General features: G+C 31.0%; 4 protein-coding genes across 5 annotated transcripts; 2 read left to right on the forward strand and 2 right to left on the reverse strand.

Moving 5' to 3' along the window:
* On the forward strand, nt 1-2,396 carry LOC118051164 (uncharacterized). Of its 2 annotated transcripts, XR_012168627.1 has the most exons (4): nt 1-237; nt 331-407; nt 846-907; nt 1,930-2,396. XR_012168627.1 is itself a non-coding variant. In XM_073406157.1 (3 exons), exons 1-2 carry the CDS (start codon nt 148-150, stop codon nt 388-390), a joined length of 150 nt encoding a protein of 49 aa, XP_073262258.1. In that variant the 5' UTR covers nt 6-147; the 3' UTR covers nt 391-407; nt 1,930-2,396. The 2 variants fall into 2 exon arrangements, 1 of the variants encoding a protein (XP_073262258.1); XM_073406157.1 differs by lacking the exon at nt 846-907 and having other exon boundaries at nt 6-237.
* A 6,935-nt stretch (nt 2,397-9,331) lies between these two features.
* Nucleotides 9,332-10,525, forward strand: LOC118051162 (protein ENHANCED DISEASE RESISTANCE 2-like). Its single transcript, XM_035061732.2, has one exon. It carries the CDS (start codon nt 9,349-9,351, stop codon nt 10,324-10,326), a length of 978 nt encoding a protein of 325 aa, XP_034917623.1. The 5' UTR covers nt 9,332-9,348; the 3' UTR covers nt 10,327-10,525.
* A 5,949-nt stretch (nt 10,526-16,474) lies between these two features.
* Nucleotides 16,475-17,473, reverse strand: LOC118051294 (uncharacterized). Its single transcript, XM_035061921.2, has 4 exons — nt 17,289-17,473; nt 17,041-17,186; nt 16,800-16,868; nt 16,475-16,721 (listed from the first exon to the last, which is right to left on the reverse strand). The coding sequence occupies exons 1-4, from the start codon at nt 17,340-17,342 to the stop codon at nt 16,646-16,648; spliced, it is 345 nt and encodes a 114-aa protein (XP_034917812.2). The 5' UTR covers nt 17,343-17,473; the 3' UTR covers nt 16,475-16,645.
* A 1,828-nt stretch (nt 17,474-19,301) lies between these two features.
* LOC118051161 (aspartyl protease AED1-like) lies at nt 19,302-21,802 on the reverse strand. Its single transcript, XM_035061731.2, has 3 exons — nt 21,576-21,802; nt 21,015-21,443; nt 19,302-20,341 (listed from the first exon to the last, which is right to left on the reverse strand). Exons 1-3 carry the CDS (start codon nt 21,763-21,765, stop codon nt 19,533-19,535), a joined length of 1,428 nt encoding a protein of 475 aa, XP_034917622.1. The 5' UTR covers nt 21,766-21,802; the 3' UTR covers nt 19,302-19,532.
* Between the last annotated feature and the right edge of the window lie 2,130 nt (nt 21,803-23,932).

Below are 23,932 nucleotides of genomic sequence, written 5' to 3' on the forward strand. Positions count from 1 at the left end.
CAATCACTCCATCAACCAACAGAAACCCCGTCCTCATCCTCACAGTTCTCTTCTCCAAGCTTCCTCGATCAACCCCTTCAAAACCCAGCTGCTGCTGCCATCAAGATCTTCTTTTGTCTTCTTCAAACGCTCACTCTCCTTCAATAAATGGCGAAAGACACAATGCCACGCCCATGGTTTCTCGATTTAGTACCTCTCATGGTTGTTCTCCTCGCCGTAGCCCATGTTCTTGCTTTGGTAACTAACTAACACTCTCTCTGTCACTTAAATTTCTTTCTATGGTGGCTTGATCTCTGGTTATTTTTAATGGGGTGTGATTTTTTTTGTTAGGCTTATTGGATTTACAGATTAGCCACTGAGAAACAGCCCCAGAGAAATAAGAGACATTGAGGAGGTTTAAAAACAAGGTTAGTAACTTGTTGCTAATTATGAGATTGGAGGTTAGTTTACTCAGGGTTACTGGTTTTGTTAATTTCTTGGTTTTAGAATCCTTGAGACTCTTTTTGTTAGGTGATGGTTACCTGTTTAGGGCTAATTTCTTTACTTTATGCCTTAGATTATAAAAATGGATTCGGGTATCGTTATTGTCTTGTTCCTTGTTTGTTGTCTACTGGGATTTGGATTTGCAATGTGGAAATGATGTGTCGCTACGTGTGAAAGTGAACATGTGTTTGCTGGCCTGGGCCGATGTGTGATGTTAAATTCTGATTTGTATGGAGAAGCTGGATTTTTTTTGGTCAGTCTGAATTCACAATGGAAAACACATTTTTGTGCTTGTTTTATGGTGATGAATAACTAAAAATACATTCATTGTATGTTTAATGGTTTAAACTTTCGATTTGCAGAAATGTGGTGTGGGTTCTTGTTTATGACATGTATTTGAATATATGTTAGTTGTTGTCTAAAGGTATGTTCTTTTTTAAATTGGTTATTTTGGAAATGAATTCTTGTGCTTTTCTTTTTCTATTTGCTGTAAATTTTTTTAAAAAAGTTGTTATTGGAGGTTGATATTAGCAACCAACAATTATTTTTCCTATTAAAGAGATGCCAGATTGCTATGATGTTTGCAAATAATGGTAAAATAGCATACTCTTATTTAAAACAGTGATGAATTTTCGCTGTTTTAATTCAGAACTGAATGCAAGCCAAACTGGTAGGAAAGTTGAGTTTTGGTTTCCTGTAGCCACTTTTTATCAGGCAATCCACTGTGGGTAAGTTGGAGTTCGTATATATTTTCTAGAAGAATACACAACTACTAGGTGCTTAGGTTGGTTTTCAATTGGAATGTCAACCAATGAGGCATATGGATGTGTCAAATGTACCTCCAAATGTAAGTCTGATGGTGCTTATCAATGGATGCAGAATCAGTGGTGTTCGGCAAAATTGATGTTTCCAAATGTAAAATTTTTTTATGGCAAGAATGAGTGTTTAAGTTTGTGATGAGATAATTCGTTTGGATATCATATATGGGTAGACATGAGTGGAATGTGATATTTTTTACCCAAACATGGGACTCGCTGACTTGCAAACTTCCATCATTTAGAGTCCTAGCCATGGCTGTAGAAGATCATAGACAGAACATGCTTGTTTGGTTTGATTTACTTGTGTACTTTGGAGACAGGAGAGCTGTTTTCAAAAGTGGATGTGGGTAATGTACTGATTAACCTCATGATAATCAGTGGCCCTTGTTGCTGGACCCTCGTTTGCCAGTCAGTTCTGTGACTGCTACAAGGTCTTGTGAGGAAAACCATTACAGTAAAGGATTAATAAATTCTACTTTGAACCTGTGCAAAAGTCTTTTTGCTGGTCTTATAATTTTGGTGCTAGATATCACTAACTTCTTTCTTTGGAATGGAAATGAGTTTCTGGTTTTTGCCCCTCATATGCATCCATTTTAAAGGGGCTAACCATTTTTATATTTTTTTGCAGGTATTTGTTTTTAAAATGCAGGATACGATTTCTTCCAACATCAAATACAAGCTCGTGATGGGCTGCATTTGGCTACCACATAGACTTTGTGTTTTTGTATATCGAAAGGGCTACATAGTCCTTGACTTTAGGGTTGGTACTTCATATAACATTGTTGAGTGCCCAGATTTTGGTTTTGATGTTATAACCATCAGATTCCTTGATAACTGTTTGCGTGATGTTGAATCATGCATGCCCTATTGCTTACCTTTGTTTGAGTACATGGTCATCTTTATTGATACAGGTACTCAAGTCCTGCTGTTAACTGAACAAATAGTTAAATTTGAAGTCTTCAGCTGTTGTAAAGAGAGATTTCTGCATGTTCATTGCGTAGCAACCGTTATCTATTATTCCAGCATGAATTAAATGTGAATGTGTTTTCACAGTGATCATCTATTAATTGATTTATTATGAGATTTTTTATTGATTGTCTACGGTTTTTTTCCCCATCTCATTGTAAGTTCATTTGATTAGTTTTGAAAGTGATTGGAATTCAATCGGTTGGTGTAAGGTGCTCTATTATTGCTCAATTTAAACCTTAACAGCTATCAGAGTTCAGTCATCAAATCTATCATCTATCTTACCTTCCTTTTTTCGTTTTCTTTTTTGTTGCTCAAATCAATTTCGTTGTGGACAGGCATAGTTTATTAACATGTTGAATTGAGTTTGTTTTATGAATGGATTGAATTCCATTGATTTCTGTTAAATAGAATTCAATTCACAGTATTAGCTCATGTTTTGGACCTTATCAAAATGAATTCACACCATTTTGCGGGTTATGGATCATGGTTTGCTCTCATACCCCAATGAAGAAGACGACTCAAGGGTGGTCCACGATTTCAGCTGTAAAAACGGAGGCATTAGGCAGGCAACTAAGAAGTCCCATCTTTGCATTGTGTGCTGCTTTGATGTTCACAAAGCTAGGTATTAGGGAAATAAATCCATCGAGGCTGAAAAAGATCAACAATGGCTGCTTCCCAAGTCGAGTCTCCATGCCCTTTTTAGGTAGATTTCCTTCAACAATTAAGCACTGGACTGGCTTTATCAAGGCGGCCATCGGTTTTTTCAGTAAACAAGAACGCAATGGGGTGTGATTCTCTCTTTTCCTTGTACTCGCTGTCACGATAATTCGAAAAGGATTAGGTGCCTTGTCTTTTAAAACAGCACTGACAACCTGTTTATGCTTCCTCGGAGCTGGTTCACGTGGCAATAAGATTCATTACAGCATGTAGATCATCAGTTTTATAAATAATTCGATTAATTTGCTTAGTGAAAGGGAAGAAGAGATTACTTTTCTCATAAGCTTAGTGATGAGTGAGTCACCCGCAAGCGTAGGTGGCCTTATTTTTGCCACAAGATCAGTCGATTATAATCCTCAATGGGTGGCTAGGTTTAAACCTTAGTTGTTTTATTTTACTGAATGCAGGAGGACCATGCACTAAAGTAATGCTAGGAACCGAAAGTAAGATTCCTTCATTAAAATCAAGAAAGAAGGAAAAACTCAGCTTAAAGAAGAAGAAAAATTAAACTACAAAGAAATAGAGCCTCTTTAGTATAAATATATTTTTTATATTTTTAATGTGGGTGTTCGGATCAGCTTACGTGTATCTCGACTAATTCCACGGGTCCTGAAATTAACGACCATATAAGCCTTTAATAGTCCTAAGGTTTGTAAGATTCGAACTGATAATTTCTATAAAACAAACTTAAAACCTGATTAGTTGAGATATATCCCTCAAAATTCTTTTAGGTAGAAACTTAACCCTAAAGGCAGTTAGTAATATACTATAGCTTACTTCCTCTAGAGGCATGCTTGCCTTCCTCTATGAACATTTATAACACGCCCCAGATCATAATGAATTGAATCATCAATGTAATATTATTGGTAAGGTGCATGTCAACACTTGCTACCGAACCTTACAAAATCACGAGAAAACTTCACACAAAAATAGATTTTTTCTGGGTTATGTAAAAACTAGTCTCTTGTTGGAGCAGAGGATTTTCAATGCTTTAATAATGGTGCGAGGAGAAAATAATGTATAGAAAAAATAAAAAGAATCATGGCGAATATGAATTTGTAGTGTATATTTTGAATGGCCGTACGTGTGTAGTGCTGACTTTGTATACTCAAAGACGGGATTGTTTGTGTCCTGGCTGTGAATGATCTGGCTTTGTATGGCCTCGTTAGCATTTCCTTCTCCTCACCCAACCCTTCAATTTTCCTAGTGGATAATGAGACAAATCATCGGCGAAAATCTTGGTTATGCTCTCGTTTGTCAATGCTATGGCTATGCATAAGAAAAAATAATATATGTCATATTTTTAGTGAAAATTCTAAACGTGGATGGTGTCTGGGAGCAAAGATAATAATTTTTTTTAAAAATATTTTTTATTTAAAAATATATTAAAATAATGTTTTTTAAAATTTTATATATATATATATATATATATATATATATAATATTCCCTTAACCATCTTAGGGAAGAAGACAAGCATTAAAAGAAGATATAAAATGTGCAGGGATGGGTGCCCAAGACACCTACCTAACTACGTTGTTCTTTTTAAGATCGGCACATGGTGCCTTAAAGTCAAGCCATGTTAATTAATAATAATCTTTTGTTTCTCGAATTTTGTGATTCTATGCATGCTTTACACTCTGCTCTGCTGACCTGTATAATTTATGAATGTACTTTTACCTAAATAATGCAAAAAAAAAAAAAAAAAAAAAAAAAACCAATGCGTTTTTTCCAACACCAATTCGTTATTAAACATTTGATTTGAACGTTTGGAAATGTAGTAGTTATACTCGTATTTTTTAAAAAAATATTTTTATTAAAAATTAATTATTTTTTAATTTTAAAAAATTATTTTAATGTGCTAATCTTAAAATAATTTTTTAAAAAATAAATAAAAATATTATTTTTAATATATTTAAGTACAAAAAATATTTTTAAAAATAATGTAATTATATATCCAAACAGATATTTACTATTAAGTTTATGTTAAATATTACATAAACTAAACAAAAACATAGCCATCATGTCTTATGATGTAATATTTATTTTTTTAACAATTATGTATTTTGGGATCGATCAGAAAGGGAGAAAGAGGGTTCAGATCTTAACGTGGATTATAGAGATAGATTTCTTAAACTAAATAATGATTTTTGTCAATCGGGGTTTTGGGCAAGCAGTGAGCAGTAATTCCACGTGTTGGCACAAACTTCCATGGTGACTCTGTTTGGGTCAAAGATGAGTGACGCTAATAAGTTCTTCGTTAATGCCCTCTGACTCCATATTGTACCACGTGTCGCTATCTTGAACGCTAATATCGATGAAAGAGTGCTGGTACTTCATCAAAGTTAACGTCCCATTTTCAACGCGTCTCTCTCATTTCTTAAAACCTCTTAGCTTTTGTTGAATACACAATTGCCCTTATTTTCTTCTTCTTTTCAAGATTCGGGGGCTTACTTTTCGACTCAATCTGATTTAATGAGTTTATCTTAGATTCAGCTAATTCAAAACTAAAATCAGATTGAATTGAAGAAAAACTAGAGAATAAAAAATTTAATGTGATTCAGTTGATCTAATAAAATTTAATTATAATTTGTTCATTTTTATTTAATTTTTTTAACTAAAATGATGTCATTTTGATTTTTTTTTTTTTAAATTGACTCGTTTAAAACCCGGGACCTGAGCCTTTGACCGGATCAAGTCTAAAAACTATATCTTGCATTATCGAATCAATTGAGTTACTTATCAATTACATTTAATTAAATTAATGTTTTTTTTTAATGTAGATTAATTTTTGGATAATGAGTTTTCTAAATTTACATTCCAAGTTAGAAATGATATAATAATTATATTTGGAGGGTCTATTTGAAATTGTGATTGATATTATTTTTTAAAATATTTTTTATTTAAAAACATATTAAAATAATATATTTTTTATTTTTTTTCACACTAGCATATCACTACAACCCAAAAACATTAAAAAAAAAATTAAAAAAAAAAAATACAGTTGAATTGCCATACTAAACACTACCAAGACATTGTAGAAAAGAAGTTTATTTATATACAAAATATTCCAATCCAAAAATTAAAAAGAAATAAAGCAAACCTACTTGATTTGCATAGATATTTCGGACTTCTAAAAGCATATACGTGTTAAAAGGCTATTAATGTTTAATTAACTCATTCATTAAAAAAAAAATTAATCTTTTACAATCTTCTTACAATCTTCTGGTTGCTATTAGCGGTTTTTTTTTATATGTTTAACAATTTTAACATGAGAGGTTAAAATCATAAAAAAATATATTTTAAAAAACATTAACTTCACAAAATTTTAGTTGAAAATAAACTCCAACCACATTATTAATCTGGAAAAACATGATTAAAAAATGAATTTCACAAATTTTTAGTTAAAAGTAAACTCCAACCACATTATTAATCCGGAAAATTCTGATTAAAAAAATTAATTTTATATTTTTTTATTTAGCTGAAATCAATTCCTGAAATTTAAGTCAAAGATCATAATATAGGATTAACCTAATTACTAATTATCACTTAAGCCAACCCTCCAAGGACTATCGTTGCCTTCTTGAAGTTTAAGGCTAATTGAATAAAAAAAGGATATGATAATTAATTAAAAAGATAAAGGAACAGGAGTGGGACGCCAGGCTGTTCTTTGATATGCATTGATGCTGATTTATATCCCTTTCGGCACTGATTATCTTAAATATTCAAATTCTTTGAATTTTCCATTCCCATTTTTTGTTCTTAAAGCAAAACACAAAAGAAACTATCGTATGCACAAACGTGGGAAGATAATAATATTCATGTTTCCTAGTTTATTGAATTTATTTTCCAGGTAAAAATAAAATAATTGAAGGTGGTAATTAATCATATTCAAAACGTTAATAATATACTTTTCAACTTCAATCAACATTATAAATGTGAATCTAATATTATAGGTAACTCGAAACTAGAAATCAATTTAGAATCTAGCTTGAATCGAGTTTAAAAAAATAAATAAAAAAATTAACTGTTAAAACTTAAAAAACTCAAATCCTAATGAATTTACTCAAAAAAATTGAGATTTAAAATATGATTTAAATTAAAATCAAATAAGATATTGATCTAAACACATTTGATCTATTTCAAATCTAATTACATAAATAATTAATAAAAAATAATGTCATTTTAATAAAAACAATAGATTTACCCGAGTCAGACTAATTATAAGTGTTTTTTAAAAATAATATTTGCAAAAAAAATATATTATTTTTAAAAAGAAAATGTTTTTTTTTTTTAAAAAAAAAAAAGCATATCTTAATGAGTTGTGCTACTAGAAACAACACAATCCAATCTATTCCCAACTCAAAAGCTTTTTTTTAAAAAAAAAAAAAAAAGAAATATAACACGTTTTTTCTAAAATCTTTAATTTTTCATTAAAATTAATAATTTACCAAATAAATATTATCCCAAATTTCATTCCTATATATCCTTCCTAAATAAAATTATCTCCTCATACGTTAATAATGTACCAAATAAAAATATCTCTTTTATCTATTTTTAACATTAATATTTATCTATTTTTAACCGATTATTTACTAGAAAAACATAAACCCAAATCACATCCTTACCTTTTTCTAAACAAAATTATTTTCTTATACATTAATGATATACCAGATAAAGAAATTGATTTATCCATTTTATTCTCGATATTCATCTTTTTTTAATCAATTCTATATGAGGAAAATTTCAAAAAACTTTTAATTAACTGATTCAGTAACATGATTTATTCCTGGACTTTATTTATAATTATTAATTAACCTACTAAGTTAAAATATCTTATTAAATTTTTAATTAACTACAACTAACCTATTAAAGAATCCTATTGAATTTTAATTTAACTATAATTAACTATAATAATTAATAATTAACCTAATAGGTTAAATAACCCTATTAAAATTTTAAGAAATTATCATTGAAACTAAAATCAAGTCAATAAAATATATATTTCAATTTCTAGATGATAAGTACTATTTTAAATTTTAAATTAAACTTAAAAATAGAAAAAAAAAAAAAGTCTTAAAAAATTATTGATTGCACTATTTTTAACCACACAGCTCATTAAATATACTATTTTAGAAAAATACTCTTTAAATATACTATATATAAAAAAGCATCTTATGATCTTACCTTGCAATTCTGACGATGAAATTGAAAACACAGAAATAATTCATGGTTGTCAGTAGTCAGTGAATCATATGTCAGCAAATTGAATTACTTTTCGAAATCTGATGATAATGAGTGCTTTGTCGATATATGATTCATCAACAGAGATGCAGTGTTTCTGGCAAGGAGTCATTTAATTAATTAATTAGTTATTATTATTTTTTTTTTTTTGAGGGAGGGAATCTCGCTAGAACCCAAGTGTGATAAAACAATAGCACAATTAAAATGATCTGGCATGCAAGGACACATCACAAGTATGGGTTAATGATGCATTTGGTCCTTTAACTCTTACTTTTTTTTATTATGGTCCTTTCACTATTTCTTAACCTAACATCATCTCCTTACTTTGTCTTTTTTTAACATGTGGCCCATTTCATCATCAAGGTCCATTTCACTAAAAATAATGTTAAAATTACAATAATGAATTTAATTGAAGAAAAAATAAAAACTCTTCTAGGATGCTCTTCACGTGCATAAATTCTCTGATTAATGATCACATTTGAATTTTACTTTAGATTCCCCCCCAAAACATATTCAATTCCTCTCACACTATATAGGCTTGGAAAAAAAAAAAACTAGCTAGAGACTTTCTTCTTCTTCTTCTTCTAGATAGCTAATATTTAAAATTGAAAATAAACTTTATATTTCAAATAAATCAGTAAATACATATAAATACAATATAAAAGTACTAAACAAGCATAAACATGAGTATTACAATTATTTTTTTGAATCCAAAACCCATATTTTGTCTTGTAGGTAACAATGCTAAATATGTTTTTTTTTTTTTTTTTGTGATAATTTTCACTATTAGTTAAAAAAAGTTGTAGAATAACATACTTTTTATAAAATTATAGAAATAAATTTTCACCTGTGTTATTATTATTTTTTCTTTCTAATAAGCACAAATCCCCATTAGTTAGGTTAATGGGAGGATCATACAGTAAAAATAAATAGAGAGGAGACAAAATCATGACAAGAAAGTTTAGAGGATCAAAGTAACAGAAAATTACAACTAAAGTGACCAAATAATATATAACTTCAACAATAATGGCTCATCATGTAACTTTCCACATACCCAGTGTCATTTCTCAATCCCACCACCCACCATAATAGCCCCACTCATCCTTACACTTCACTCTCATGCCAAAAAAGAGTCCCAGCACAGAGAGAAGAATTCCTACGGAGAGAGATAGGGGGTGGGAGAGAGAGATAGCCTTGAAAAACATCATGCACCCAACCAAACAGAAACACCGGAGCTCCGGTACGGAATCAACAACCTCCAGATCATCATCAACGCCCGGATGGATCACCGAATCGATCAACGGTGGATCACTTCGCCACGTGGACTTACACACTGGTGTTAACGGATGGGCGTCACCGCCAGGTGATCTTTTCTCTCTCCGTTCACAAAATTACTTCATCAAAAAACAGAAATCCCCCTCCGGCGACTACCTACTCTTACCCGCGGGTATGGACTGGCTCAAATCGAGCACAAAACTCGACAACGTACTCGCTCGTCCAGATAATCGCGTGGCAAACGCCTTAAAAAAAGCACAATCCCAAAATAAGTCCCTCAAGTCCTTCATTTTTGCTATCAACCTTCAAGTCCCCGGTAAAGAACAACACAGCGCCGTTTTCTACTTCGCATCGGAAGATCCTCTACCGTCCGATTCCCTCCTATATAGATTCATCAACGGCGATGATGCATTTCGGAATCAACGGTTCAAGATCGTGAACCGGATTGAAAAGGGTCCATGGGTGGTGAAAAAAACGGTAGGAAATTACAGCGCGTGTTTATTAGGTAAAGCGTTAAATATTAATTACCATAGGGGTGGGAATTATTTCGAGATTGATGTTGATGTTGGCAGCTCGAAAATTGCTGCGGCAATTTTGCATCTCGCATTGCGGTACACGGCGAGTGTCACCATCGATATGGGGTTTGTCGTGGAGGCGCAGACGGAGGAGGAGTTGCCGGAGAGGTTGATTGGGGCAATTAGGGTTTGTCAGATGGAAATGTCGACGGCGCGTGTCGTTGATTCCCCGTCTACGGGTTTGGCGCGTGGGTCGGGTTTTGCTAAGGTGGAGCATCATTTGTCTGGCGATGAAGAGGAGGATTGAAGGGCTGGAGATAGCTGGTATTTCTTTTTTTATTATTTAGTTTCGGGATTTGGGTTTTTTTATCCCTTACAATGGGGATTGGTGGTTGTTGTAGATAATAATAATAATAAAAAATGGTTGAAAATAACAATGTTGGGATTTATATTTTAAAAAAATCCAAAATATAAATAACCAAAAACGATGTCGGTTTCTTCTCTCCTCCACGTGACTTTTTATGCTTAATTTCTTTCTATATTGAGAAATTCAATGCAGCAATAAAAAAAATGAATTGAAGCTGCCATGTGGTTATCAATTTATAATTTAGTCGATTCGTTCAGGATTTTGTATTTAATTAATTATATTTCTTTTGAAATTACATAAATGACATTGTTTTAAAATTAATCTAAAAAATCATGGGTTAATTTAGTTGGCCGTGTTACATATTACGATAAAACAATAGGCCAACCATGTGCAGCATGTGGCTGGCCACGATAAGCTTTAAAGGGTGTTTACAGTAATGGTCTATATTATTTTTTGAAAGTTTTTTTTAATATTAGAATATAAAAATAGTTAAAACCAACTGAATGGGAGGGTTATTTTGCAAGAGTACGTTGCCTTGGAGTAATGTGGTTGTCATGGTTAGGTGTGGCGTGGATTTATTAAGAGTAGTGTGGTTAGAGACTTAGAGTAGCTGTTGTGGTTATTTTTTATGATAAAATATATTAAAATAATATTTTTTATTTTTTTAAAAATTATTTTAAAAATTATTCTATTAAAAAAATTTAAAAAAAATTTTAAAAATTAATTTTAAATAAAAAATATTTAAATTTTTTAAAAAATACACGTCGGTCACATTTCCAAATACTCTCTTGGTGCCTTCGTGATGTCATGCTTTGAATATCTGTTGGGGACATTATGCACTGTGTAGATTTTTGTGGTAAGTGTCAATTTGTCCAGATGGGAAATGGGATCGTTGTCAACATTTTCGCCTCCTTTAGGGATTCCGATTTAAAATGATGATTAAATTTTTTTTTTTTTTAAATATTTATTATTATTTTTTAATATTTTCAAGTTGTTTTAATATAATATATATTTTTTAAAAATATATTATTTTAAATATATTTCTAAATAAAAAAAATCTTAAATAATAATAGTTATTAAACTCTTTAACATGCTAAGAAAAAAAAAATCTGAATGGATATAAGTTTCGGAATATTGTCTAATTCTAACATCTATTATTAATATTTGGTCATTCTATACCAATAGAGATCCTTGATTCAAGCCCAGTTCATGTCCTTGTGATGAAATGTTTTGTGTTGTTTTTTTTTTTTTCTCCTTTTGAGCTAAGTATGCACTTGATTATTAATGCCTGTTATTATTATCTATAAGAGACAAGTGGAAAAAAAATAACAAAGCTTAAGGGCTAATAATTCAATATATAATGAAAGTGAAAAAAAAATTTAAACAAAATCAAAATCGGACTAATATTCTAAACCAGTGGCCCGAATCATAAGACCGGGATTACTTTATAGAAAGGCATACATAAAAAAATCATGAAATAAAATTTCTAATCATAAAAAAATTAAAAAACAAAATAAATAACAATAGAACAATGAAGGTTAAATCTGATATAAAAACTGAATGAAAGAAAGTAATTAGAGATTAAATTGAAAAAAATAAATTAAAAAAGAATAAAAAATAACAATAAAAGAATAAAAACCAAAATTAAATAAAATAAAACAATAAGGGATGAAATTAAAAATAATAATCAATAAAGGGTAAAAATAAAAATAAAAAGAGCAATAAAAAAATGAGGATCATATTGGATACAAAATTAAATGAAATAAAATTCATATGAAAGAAATTGAAAAAAAAATAAACTTAAAAAAACATTAAAAATAAAATAAATAGTAACAAAAAAAAATAAGAGTTAAAATTGATAGAAATAGAAACTCGAGCCCAACTACACCTCTTTTGTGCACATGCAGTTGACCAACACGAAGAGGATGACACACAACGCAAAATGTCATCGTGTATTACTGATTTTGGTAACCAAAAGGTCCTTCACGCACCTTTCGAAGAGCACGGGATTCATCACACACTAACATGTGTGCTGCACGAGTTAACATTTATTTTATAATAATATTTAATATTTTAAAATTACTAAACAATCCCTAAATTAAAAAAATAACACAAAAACCATAATAAAATAACCTTGGAACCATGTTTGTATGTGTATTAAAGGCACTTATGTAACTTCATTGTTCTAAAAAAAAAAAAAAAAAAGAAAAAAACCTCCTTGCGCAAGTTTAATAGGTTTTTTTTGCATTTCTAAATCACCAGTAAAGATTTTCCTTGAACGGACAATTTTGCATTGTGACCAGAATAAGTAACATGTAATAAATCACCAGTAAAGATTTTCCATTCTTAGCTCAATTTCTTGTCGAGTTAAAAAAAATATTTCTTTATACCTTGTTATCCTTGAACGGACAAAAAGTTCAACTTTACTCGGCGAAGTCTTCCCATTCCTCTCTAGCTCAATTTCTTATTGATTTTAAAAATATTTCTTTTGCCTTTACACCTTGTTATCCATGAATGGACAAGGAGAGTCCATCTTTACATGCTTACCTAATTGTTTTTTTTTTTAAGCCCATGAGTGAATCAAGAATCTATATTTTATTCGGACTGTGTCACTAAGCTATAACTTGTCTCATGGTTAATTGGTTACAAAATTATCCGTATGTAATTGAAGTGAAATAAAGAATTTAGTAACGGGTACCTCAACTAGTTATATATTAAATTTTTTTTTGATAACCATGAATTTAAGTTCTCTCGTAGCCACTAGAGGTTTATATGATAGTTAACTTCATGATTTATAAAATTAGTCAAGATGCGCGCAAACTGATCCAGACATCCATATTAATGAAAAAAAAATGAATTTAGTTTTAGAGCACAAATATTATTTCTATGATACATGGAATTATTTGAAAATAAAAATCTTTTTAAAATCTAAGTATTTAGAGCTTCTAAATGGTTATCTAGTGGTTAAAAAAGTATACTTATTAATTCTTTTTTTTATTATTATTTAAATTCAAACCTTGAAGTAAGCTTTCTGAAAGATTTATTAAGAAAATACAGTTCTAAGATGGCCCGAAAAAATAATTTAATCTTCAATTGATTAGAAAATACTTCTACAAGTGGAGAATAAAATCTTTTTACTTTCCTATTTCTTTCTATATTCTTCTCTGCTTTTCCTACTGTCCTCAGATAGAGTTGGATCAGCCGCCCACCTTCACAAACCAATCAAGAACTTTGGGTTGGCAATTACAAAAAGAAAAGCTCAAAACGTTTATAATGAACACGAGTGCAGACATGATTTTGAGCATGGCTACCTCCATAGCCAAAGATCATGAAAAATAAAAAAGAAAGATCGTCTTTCTTCATTTGATTTGATTTGATTTGATTGTACAAACTCCTTTCAACTGCCATGAGTAATTGTTTGGCCGTTTTCTCTCATTGTGGGGGTTAAATAACCGAATAAAGTGACTATTTTCCTTTCCTTTTTTTAATATTAAAATTAAGATTATGATATGTTGAGTTGATTTGAATTTTATAGCTCTTTTATAGTTATATTTTTAAAATTATTTTTTTATTTTAATATAATCTAATTAACTTAAATGGAATGCTTTGGGAATTGGGACAGAATTGGATCCTTCAAGAAACAGGCAGGCTGGCATTGACAACACTTAATCTTGACAATTGAAAGCTTGAAGGGACAAAAAACATGACGCAGGCAAGTCTTTTTTAGCAATTATGACAAATGTTTTCATGACTGTCGAATTGTCCCCAACTTTTACGGGCAGCTTGTAGTAGGGGTGGATTGCATCATTTCTTTCTTTTTGCTTTTGGGCTAGGCTTACGTCTTCAACTTTGTTTTCTTGGCTACGAATCAAATTAATTTTTTTTTAAAGGTTAAAAAAAATATTTAGTTATTGTTAATATTATTTTTAATAATTTTTTTTTAATTATATGGGATTGATTTGAAATAAGTTGATTAATTTAAAAGGTTAAAATATAATCCAGATTAATCTGCTAAACTTGTAACCTAAGTTATTATAAAATCAAATAACTTAATAATAAACAAATTAAAATAAATTATAATATCTAATTTTCAATCAAATTAGTATTGAAAGATAAGATTAAAAAAGATATAAAAAATATTTGATATGTCAAACAAAGTTAACATGTTAAACTCATAACTAGAAGTCATTAGATGAGAATAATCTCATAAAAAAAACAAAGCCTAATTTTTAATAATCAATCCAATATTAAAGGTTGAAATTAAAAAAAAATCAATTGAAAAAAAATAAATTTTAATCAACTAAGTTAATTCGTTAAATTCGTATTTCCGGTCATGAAATAGAGATAATCTTATAAAAAAATAAATTAAAAAAAATTATGAAGCTTAATACTTAATAAATTACATATTAAATAATAAAATTAAAAAAATAATTAAAAAAGAAAACAAAACACTAATTCCTATTGTTTTATGAGTAACAGTACAATAAAAACCCATTCTCTTTTAATTTATTTTTCTTTTCCTTTATTTTTGTCAATGTTTTCTAATCCTTGGGCGCTTATTGTCTTCGGCTTGCTTTATCATGTATGTCGGCTGGAACCTCATTCGTAGTACCAAATGATACCATTGCATTTTTATTTTTATTTTTAAATTTGAATATTGTCTTAAGATTTTGAATTAGGTTGTACAGGATATCATCAAGCCACCCATGTTGACCGTATCAACTTGCAACTAACTAGGAGATATGCACAAATCCTCCTATAATTAAGCAATAAGCTTTTTTATCTTTTATCCTTGAGTGATACAACAAATTATTAGCTTTGAGTAATATATATATTTTTATTTATTTAATTAATATAAATATTCAGTTAACTTGAACATATCTCAATTAATTTCATGAATCTTAAAATTAATAATTATATAAATTTTCAGTGAATCTGATATTTATAGGATACGAATTAGTGATCTTTAAAGATCAAATTCAGGATTTAACCAATTAAGTTATACTCTTTAAGATTTATATATTTATAATTTTTTACATTAGTTAAGGATAAAAGATAAGTAGCTATTTTGAATTCTTGTTGCTGGATTATAAGACGATTTGTGCGTATCTGCTGATAATGAGTTAAAATAATGAACTTATTTTGAGTGAGATATAAAATAATAAAGAGTTAAATTGTTTTTATTTTCTAAAATAATCATTCGGTTATGATAACATTACACAGGAGAATTCTAATTCTTTTATAGCCTATTTCAGCCCTTTACTGTCCTTCATGTGAATTACATGGATCGATCGAAGTCATTACTAAAAAGTAACTAACAAATATTTTAAGCTTAAAACCACGACGAGGAAAGCCCTCCTCTGTTCAAGAACTTATTGCCATACAGATAAACACTCACTCTCTTCTTCACTCTTCTTATATGAATTTGCTTCATTTTTCCGAATAATTTTAGCTACAACTACGTACACAGTTTTTTATTGATGACTATTAATTTATTTAATTAGATGTTTGTATAATTTTTTTAATTTATGTTTTAAATATTTTTTATATAAAACATATACCAAAATAATATGTATATATACATATATATATTTTAAATACAACCGGTGGTGAAGTGAGAGTCACATATCTCGCTAGTATCATGTATCATACATCACATGATAGATTATTTTGTCGAGTTTGATGGAGCTTCCTTTAAGAGCCAAGTCCATGAGAGCTACTTATAGGCTTGATTTGGCTTTTATAAGCAAGAAAAATCAATGTTGTCGTCCTCAATCCTATTCCACACAGTAACGGAGACAAGTCACCTTGACTTGCATTTCTTAAGGTCAGTCTTCCATGCATAATGTCTGGCTGTGATCGTCCATATTAGCTTTATACCATATTGTCGTTTCTTTGTTTTGCTTCCTTTGTGTACATAAAAGAAAATAAAATTGTGACTGTGATTCTGGGAATTGTTTTCTTATGAACAACACAAAGATCATCACACGTTTCTAAACAAGTGTAAGCAGTTACTGTGTGCTTGATTCTAGCAAGTTTTTATTTATAGAGCAAGCATGAAGTAGGCTCTAGAAAGAACCCCAGTATCTTGGCAAACATATATATATTACGATAGCTAGGAGATTATGCGATCCAGTACAAGCCATTACAGAAAAATTAAAATAAATCAGCAAGCTAAAAGACTCTAGCAGCTGACATTATTCTCCCCTTCTACTCCACTCGGAAGATAGATCGATGACGTTAGTGTTTCGTCTTCACGTTAATCTGAGGCTTCACTGTGCACGTCCATACTTACTTTGAGCATAGTGATTCCATTGTCACAACCAAATGCAAATCTAACAGATAAAAAAAAAAAAAGTTAAATCAAGGAATTAACTTGGTGCCGTGAAAACATAATTAATGACAAAACTTACTGGCATGACCCTTGCTTGCCTCCAACAGCCCAAACTCTTTGAAGTCCATAATCCAATGTGAGTAGGGGTCTGTAATTTAATAAGAAACATTTAAAAGTTTTAGCAGAATTAAATGTGCAAGGAGTTACAATTCCATAGCGCTACATTACATTCTTCTTGTAAGTATGGCATCATGGAAACTTAAAGAACTACAGTTATGTTTACTTATAATCTGGGAACAACTGCTCGAACGGGAATTTACCGGTTTTCTGGACCCCATAGTCGGATTGTATTATCCTCAGAAGTAGTAATTATGCTGTGAAGCTGTGGATGAACACAACATGAAGTGACGTTTTGGGTATGATCTTCTAATGTTCCGACACATCTCTTTGTTTCATAGTCCCACTCCTGATTGCATTTTACAAGAAAGGCATGCGAGATATGAACCACAGATTAACAGATTCAATTTACAGCATGGTTGGAAAAAAAAGAGACTGCTGGTTGGCTAACCTTGACAGTAAAATCATCAGAGCCACTTATTAAACGTAGTTTGTCCTCCGTCATGAAGAAATCAAGACAATTTAAGCCTTTAGAATGGCCATTTAGCGTAGCAACAGGAGCTGGAGAACTAAGATTCCAAATCTGCAAAAACAACGTTTTAAGAAATCAGAAGAACTTTTAAAACAGAGATTAGCGTGAAAAATTAAGCCCACAAATACCTTCACGGTGGCATCGAGTGATATTACTTCAATAAATATAATTTCAATTCAAATTAATTTAAAAATAAATTAACTTGAAATTATATAATTTAAATTTTAAACACAAGTAAAATTATGAGAGTTGAGTTAAAGATAACCTGGATGACTAGTAAAAATATAGTTCGACTAAAAAAATTTAAGAATTTTTTTTTAAAATGTTAAGATGATAATATATTAGATGGACCTGGATCATGAGATCATAAAACGATCTAAGTCTATTTAGGTTAACTCGTAAAATTGGCTAAGGTTATGAGACTAAGACAATTTTATAGAAAACAAACTAAAATAAATGATAAAGTTTAATTTATAATCAACTAAATATTGAAGATGTTTAATTATGAAACTGAAAAAAAAATCAATTAAAAAATATATAAAAAACTCAAATTAACTGGATTAACCCGTCAAATCCGTGATATGTGTTATGAGATTGAGATAACCACATAAAAAAAAAATCACAAGAAATCATGAAGTCCAATCTCCAATAAATTAGGCGTTGAAGGATGAAATTAGAGCACTGATTTGTTTTCGAAAAAGGAAAAAAAAAACACTCTTGGGCCAAAACAAAACCGACACTTTTTGGCTGAAATTTGGCTGGCATTACTAGTACAAGCCGAGATTTTGATCAAGATGAAATTTATTCTGTTATGTTTTTTAAACTAAAACAAGATATATTAGTCATTTCGGCTGGAACAAAACAAAATTGACAACCTTCATTTTAATATATTCTTATTTAGAGGAATCATTAGTCATGTAACCGGTGCTCCGCATCGGGGAATAAGTTTTTTCAGCCAAAAACTGAAAATGACCATGTCCTTAATGTTTTTTTGAGAAAAAACCAAATAATAAATTAAAAAGGCCATGCACGTATCTAACTAAATAAATCGTTAACCTGTGCCTTGTTATAGGCCGTAATTTTGTTTTATTAGAAAAATGAGAGCACATGTTTTTTTTAAAGTCTTTTCTTTCAAAAAATCATAACCATAAATCGAGAAGCTCACCATTACTTGGGTTAATTGCTATGTGTTGGGTAGGCAAAAATTATCTCGAACGTAAAAAAAAATTTCATATGATGAAAGCATTTTAAAGAATTCAATGAAAATTTAAGACTCGGGTCATCAAGTTGATTGAGTTAAACAATTTCAAGTAACTTCTTAAAAATATAAGGAATAGATTTCTTCAATATAATCGAAAGATATATATAAAAAGATAACAAAACAAAAAGCATTTAGCAAATCTAGCAGCTAGGGTCAACAAATAAAACACATGACTTAAAACATGAAATTGAAATGACTCTATAATTAGAAAAGTGAAAACAATACCGGCAAAACAAAGATTTGAAAAAAAAAGTGTTTTAAAGAAAGATCAAAGCTAAAAAAATATTAATTAACTCGAGCTAGTCTTTTAGATCTATGACAATCAAACACATTACCATTAAAAGCAAACATGAAAAAACAAAGAAACAAGATTCTTAATAAAAAAAAATTAAGGGACGAAATTAAAAAAAAATACAAAAAAAATAACAATTAAAAAAAGTTATGACTAAATTCAACATAAAAATTAAATGTTTAGGGAAAATTTAATGAAAGTAAATGTTTAGGGATGTAATTTTAAAAAATTATTTAAGAAAATTATTTAAAAAATATCGATTAAAAAATTAGGATTAAATTTGAGATAAATATTAAAAAAAAATAAATGTTTAGGGATGTAATTAGCAAAAAACAAAGAGATTACGAAGAATCTAATGGCTAGCTATTAGACACTGGTGTGAAGAGATTTAGTTAAAACATTACTGGGAAATCATACCATGACGAGGCATGCCCGCCCTCTCTGATCAAGAGTTTATTTCCATACAAATACATGCAAACTTTCTCTGCTATACACCTATATATTCTCTAGTTTGTTTCTGCTCATCTTATGTTGATGGTTCTTATTATATGAAATTTTACAATGACCACCACGATGACGTACTCGGGATTCATTTTTCTTAATTTCTTAGCTAACAACCTTTAGGAGCAAATCCAACCATTCCCTTAGCAACATCATAGATCACCTCGTATGTCTTTTGCTGATAATTTCCAAAAATTGCAAAATCTGAATCACTCCCAGTGTCCGCAAATGCCAAGCACACCTCTTTCAAACCATTCACAGGGATCAGGATCCCCGAAACATCGATTTCCACTTCAACTCCACCTTCGAAGAAAATACTAATACCAGGTATCGTAGGAGTGCCATTGCCAATATTGCTGAAGTCATAGCATGGCTGGAAGCCGGATGTTCCATTTGTCAAAGTATAATTTGCCATCATTTCTCGAAAAGCTGAGGCAAGAGCCGAGTATGTCGGGGATGGAAGAAATGTGAAGGTTGTGCCGGAATCGATGAGTGTCCGAGAAATCGAACCATTTATTGGTAGTTTGCGGCCACCAACACTAATTCCAACAGTGTTTAGGCCGTACAACCGTTTGAATTTTGGAGAAATTGGAGTGAATTTTGCAGCCTGAGAGACTTCGACACCGAAACTGAGGTAACCAGTTGAGCTTGGAGATGCTGGTAAGCAATAAGAGAAGAGGTTTTTGTATTTGTTGGTAGTTTGTGATGGTAAGGCTATGGGGGAGCGGCCTAGTCCTAGCAAACCGGTTGTACCATTGAATGTGCCGTCATTCTGTTCTCCACAACCGAACAGGAAGTTTTCGAACACGTCTGAAGATGCAATGGTTAGTGTTTCTGTGGCAAGAAATCCGACGGTGTAGCCACTCCCGTATTGGATTCCATAAATGCATGTATTGGAATTGCAACCGTGGGCCGCTTCTGCATGAAAGGTAAACATACGCTTGAAATAGAGTACAATTTTTTTTTAATTTTTTTTCTTTGAGACTGAACAAGTATATCATTACTATTCCCCCCAAGAGAAATAAAATACATCCGTGGGCCAATGTTTTAGATCATTGGGTTGGTAAAATGGTTCTCAAAACTGTTGTTATACTCGGTCAATGTTTTAGATCATTGGGCCACGAGCTAGCCTGTCATGTCAATGGTTTAACGTAACGGGTCAGTAATGTTAATATATCTATTAATTGTCAAAATTATCAAAAGTGCATTCATAGCACACTAGTAATATATAGTGTATGTGAAGAGCGTGAAAGTCAGCAATTACTTGTGTTTTTCAACATTTTAACTTTGCAAACATGGCATATATAAAATCAAAACCAAATTGTATCACTGATGTCATGTTTTGGCAAAAGCTTTTTGTTGCTGAAAGAGAGACAAGGTTGAAATACGTTTTGACCTTCAAGTTCAATCAACTTCTTTAACAGTCTAATTTCAAACCCAGGCTAAGTTTGAAGTCAATTAACCCCTTAGGTTGACAACACTGGTTTTTAGGATTATTATTTGACCAGCAATAGAACACATCGATGTTCCCCATCCCGGTGTAAATTTAAATTCTTAAATCTAGAATATGTGAAAAGAATACGATAATTACCCTCAGCAATTAACTTGCAAAATTCCGAGGAACACGAAACGTTTTTGTATGAAGTTGATGTAGTTGGATCGAACTTCGGTTGATCTTGCGGAAAACAGCCCCCCAAGCATGGCTCGCATTGAGTCCATGTAAGGTCACTGCCAGTATCAAATAAGAGGGTGAAATCCTTTTTTGGTGTGCCAAGGCCCACGGTGACAACATATGCACCTCCAATCGGTACTATAGATGCCGGAATTGTAGTCTGCATCTCCTTAAAAACACCACTGCTTGGGTTCCTGGAAAGCCAAACTTGAAATGATTTCACTCGAAGTTGGTCCTGAAGGAGGAATTCGGCTGTTGAGGGAACGTTGATTGTTTCTGGAGCTCCGGTCACTGGAATGCATGGTCCATACCTGTTCACAACTTTTAGGGATGCAGCTCTGTTGAGAACTGAAACACATCACTAAAATTGATAAGAACACTCAAAAGTCTCGAAAATGTAAGGGTAAAATTATTAGTTAGACATAAATTCTATGTGTACTCAAACATAAAGGAAGATATTAGATAAAACAAGATTCTGACCTCTGGGGGATTGGCTGCAGACATTCGATGGCAGAAGAGAATTGACTTTTATGGTACGAAAGTATTTTTTTGTAGTCTCTTTTCCTTCAACGGTAAGCCCTTTCTTCAGAGAGCATAAAGGGCATAGGAGAACAAGAAAAACATAGAGGATAAAGGTAAGTGAGATGGGAGAAAGGGTAGTACTGGCCATGAGAAAGATGTCCCTCACCTAATTATGTTCTCACAAATACCACCACACTATTTTCTTTGCTTAGCCCCAATGGCCTTATATAGGCTAAAATGGACGATCACAGCCAGAGATTATGGAAGACCAGTTAATTAAATCGTTTGGGAATGGAAACAAATAAAAAATTAGCCTAGAAACATGAATACAATGTTTAAAATTTTATAAGGTATTTACATAGAGACAATAACTTAAAGATGCAATTAAGTCTACTAAACTTCTAAAACAATAAAAAGAAAAGACAAAAGAAAAGGAATAAGTTTGTTTTGTACATCTTTTTATATGTGTCGTAACAAGTTAATTTATATAGACTTGAGATATCATAATGAAATATTACGATTGTTAATAAAATAATTATATTTTAAATTAAATTAAATAATTATTATTTAGTTTTATCCTAACAATTACAAATATTAAAATAAATTATAAAAATTAAAAGAAATAAACTAAAATAATAATTTCACTAATATATTAAGTTTCAAGGGTCAGGTGTCAAGTATTATCCTTTGATATTATAAATATCTATTTAAATAGTATCATAAAGCTCACTAGAAAAGCTTGTTCATCATAAATTTCACTAAAATTTACTATATAATAAAAACCTACACCGACAAACTTTTAGAAAAAAAATATATTTTTTTTCTATATAAGATAAGAATATTTTTCTCATGGCGGGGAGAGAGAGCGCCTTATCTCCACGGGTGGCCTTATGTCACTGAGTAATGAAAGCAGCGGGATGAATGGACGACTTCAGAGCATCCCTGGAAGTGAGGCAAGCCAGGATCCTCTCCAGCTAGTCTTTCACTCCAAGGAATGCGGATAATATTAAAGAAAAAGAGGCACGTAAGTCCTGAGAAGCATTCTATTCGAATATAAACCTTTAAATCGGCCAAGATTGAAGAAAGAGTAGAGTAATTAAGCTAAACTCGGTTATAAATTCTTCTGTATTCACTTGCAAACTACACCAACAAGACCAACCTTAAGAAAAGCAAGTCAAGGTGAATTGTCTCGATCCCTTATTGTGGAATACGATTGAGGAAGACATTGTTGACTTTTCTTGCTTATAATTAATCCATCTTGTTAAAGCCAAAGCAAGACTATAATCTAACATGTGATATATGATATTTTTCTTCGCCCTGTGGAATTCTTCATTCACAATCATAAAATCACACGTTATCTCGTTCGGTTTGTCACTCAATATCTCTGCTCCACTAACTAGTTCTCACATATCCTTTTCGAGAGACTTAATCTTCGAGCTTTCATCGGAGGGATTGCATGGTCATAAAAAAACTTTTTTTCTAGCCAATCAACCGCTAATACATGCAAATATATCGATTTCCCCCCCTCAATATTAATTGTTGCGGAAAAAATATTGTGTGGAGACGAGGTCTGCCTTATCTTTCACTTGTGTTGATCGAATTAAGGTCCCTAGGTCGACATTTGTTTTATTATTGGAAGAAAAGTCGAATTATACATGAAAGATTTGAAATTTTGTTAGGCAAGACAAGGCATTTCTCAATCATCATTTGACCATACAAGTTTCATCAATTCCAGCTGCCATATTGCCTTGAGGGATACGGTGATCTGGGTTTGGATACCATCGAATGTGAAACTAAATTTTGAAGGAATTAATGGCATGGTAATGGCGTCGTAATTTCATAATATTAGAGCATAAATATTGCCTCCACGGAAACGATGGTTTGGATTTGCCTTGTTGGATAGATGAATTCGAATTGGGATCACACAATTTAATTTGATCCTACATTATGAAGGAATTAATGGCATGACAATGGCATTGTGATTTCATAATATTAAAACATAAATATTGTTATTGCATTTGACATTACATGCTCTATCAAATTTTCTGTATCTCGATCTCTTAATTTTAAATTGTATTTTAAATAAGTTCATAAAAGTTAAGTTCATAAAACAGACAAGAAAGACAAGAATAACTATAAAAGTCGATGTATAACCCTTAATGAAGATGAAATAACACTGGAGTACATTGCTCTCATAAATGTACTGTAAGCAAAACAAAAGAAGCTCAAACTATTTTGAAAAAAAAAACAAAAAAAAAGAAAGAAAAGAAAAAATAATTTAAGAATGAAATACCAAAGTTATAGAATATTTAATT

The sequence above is a fragment of the Populus alba genome, chromosome 18 (genome assembly GCF_005239225.2).
Source record: "Populus alba chromosome 18, ASM523922v2, whole genome shotgun sequence".
In the NCBI taxonomy this organism is placed as follows: Eukaryota; Viridiplantae; Streptophyta; class Magnoliopsida; order Malpighiales; family Salicaceae; genus Populus; species Populus alba.

What these genes read in the sequence shown, in the direction of transcription:
- LOC118051161 (XM_035061731.2), bottom strand. Translation starts at nt 21,765, where the DNA reads ATGGCCAGTACTACCCTTTCTCCCATCTCACTTACCTTTATCCTCTAT. An exon ending in CTGCAGCCAATCCCCCAGAG is followed by an intron (nt 21,444 to 21,575) that starts GTCAGAATCTTG and finishes GATGTGTTTCAG; the next exon opens with TTCTCAACAGAGCTGCATCC. An exon ending in TTGCAAGTTAATTGCTGAGG is followed by an intron (nt 20,342 to 21,014) that starts GTAATTATCGTA and finishes CCTTTCATGCAG; the next exon opens with AAGCGGCCCACGGTTGCAAT.
- LOC118051294 (XM_035061921.2), bottom strand. Translation starts at nt 17,342, where the DNA reads ATGACGGAGGACAAACTACGTTTAATAAGTGGCTCTGATGATTTTACT. An exon ending in CTATGGGGTCCAGAAAACCG is followed by an intron (nt 16,869 to 17,040) that starts GTAAATTCCCGT and finishes ATTAAATTACAG; the next exon opens with ACCCCTACTCACATTGGATT. An exon ending in GGCAAGCAAGGGTCATGCCA is followed by an intron (nt 16,722 to 16,799) that starts GTAAGTTTTGTC and finishes TTTATCTGTTAG; the next exon opens with ATTTGCATTTGGTTGTGACA.
- LOC118051164 (XM_073406157.1), top strand. Translation starts at nt 148, where the DNA reads ATGGCGAAAGACACAATGCCACGCCCATGGTTTCTCGATTTAGTACCT. An exon ending in TAGCCCATGTTCTTGCTTTG is followed by an intron (nt 238 to 330) that starts GTAACTAACTAA and finishes TTTTTTTGTTAG; the next exon opens with GCTTATTGGATTTACAGATT.
- LOC118051162 (XM_035061732.2), top strand. Translation starts at nt 9,349, where the DNA reads ATGCCAAAAAAGAGTCCCAGCACAGAGAGAAGAATTCCTACGGAGAGA.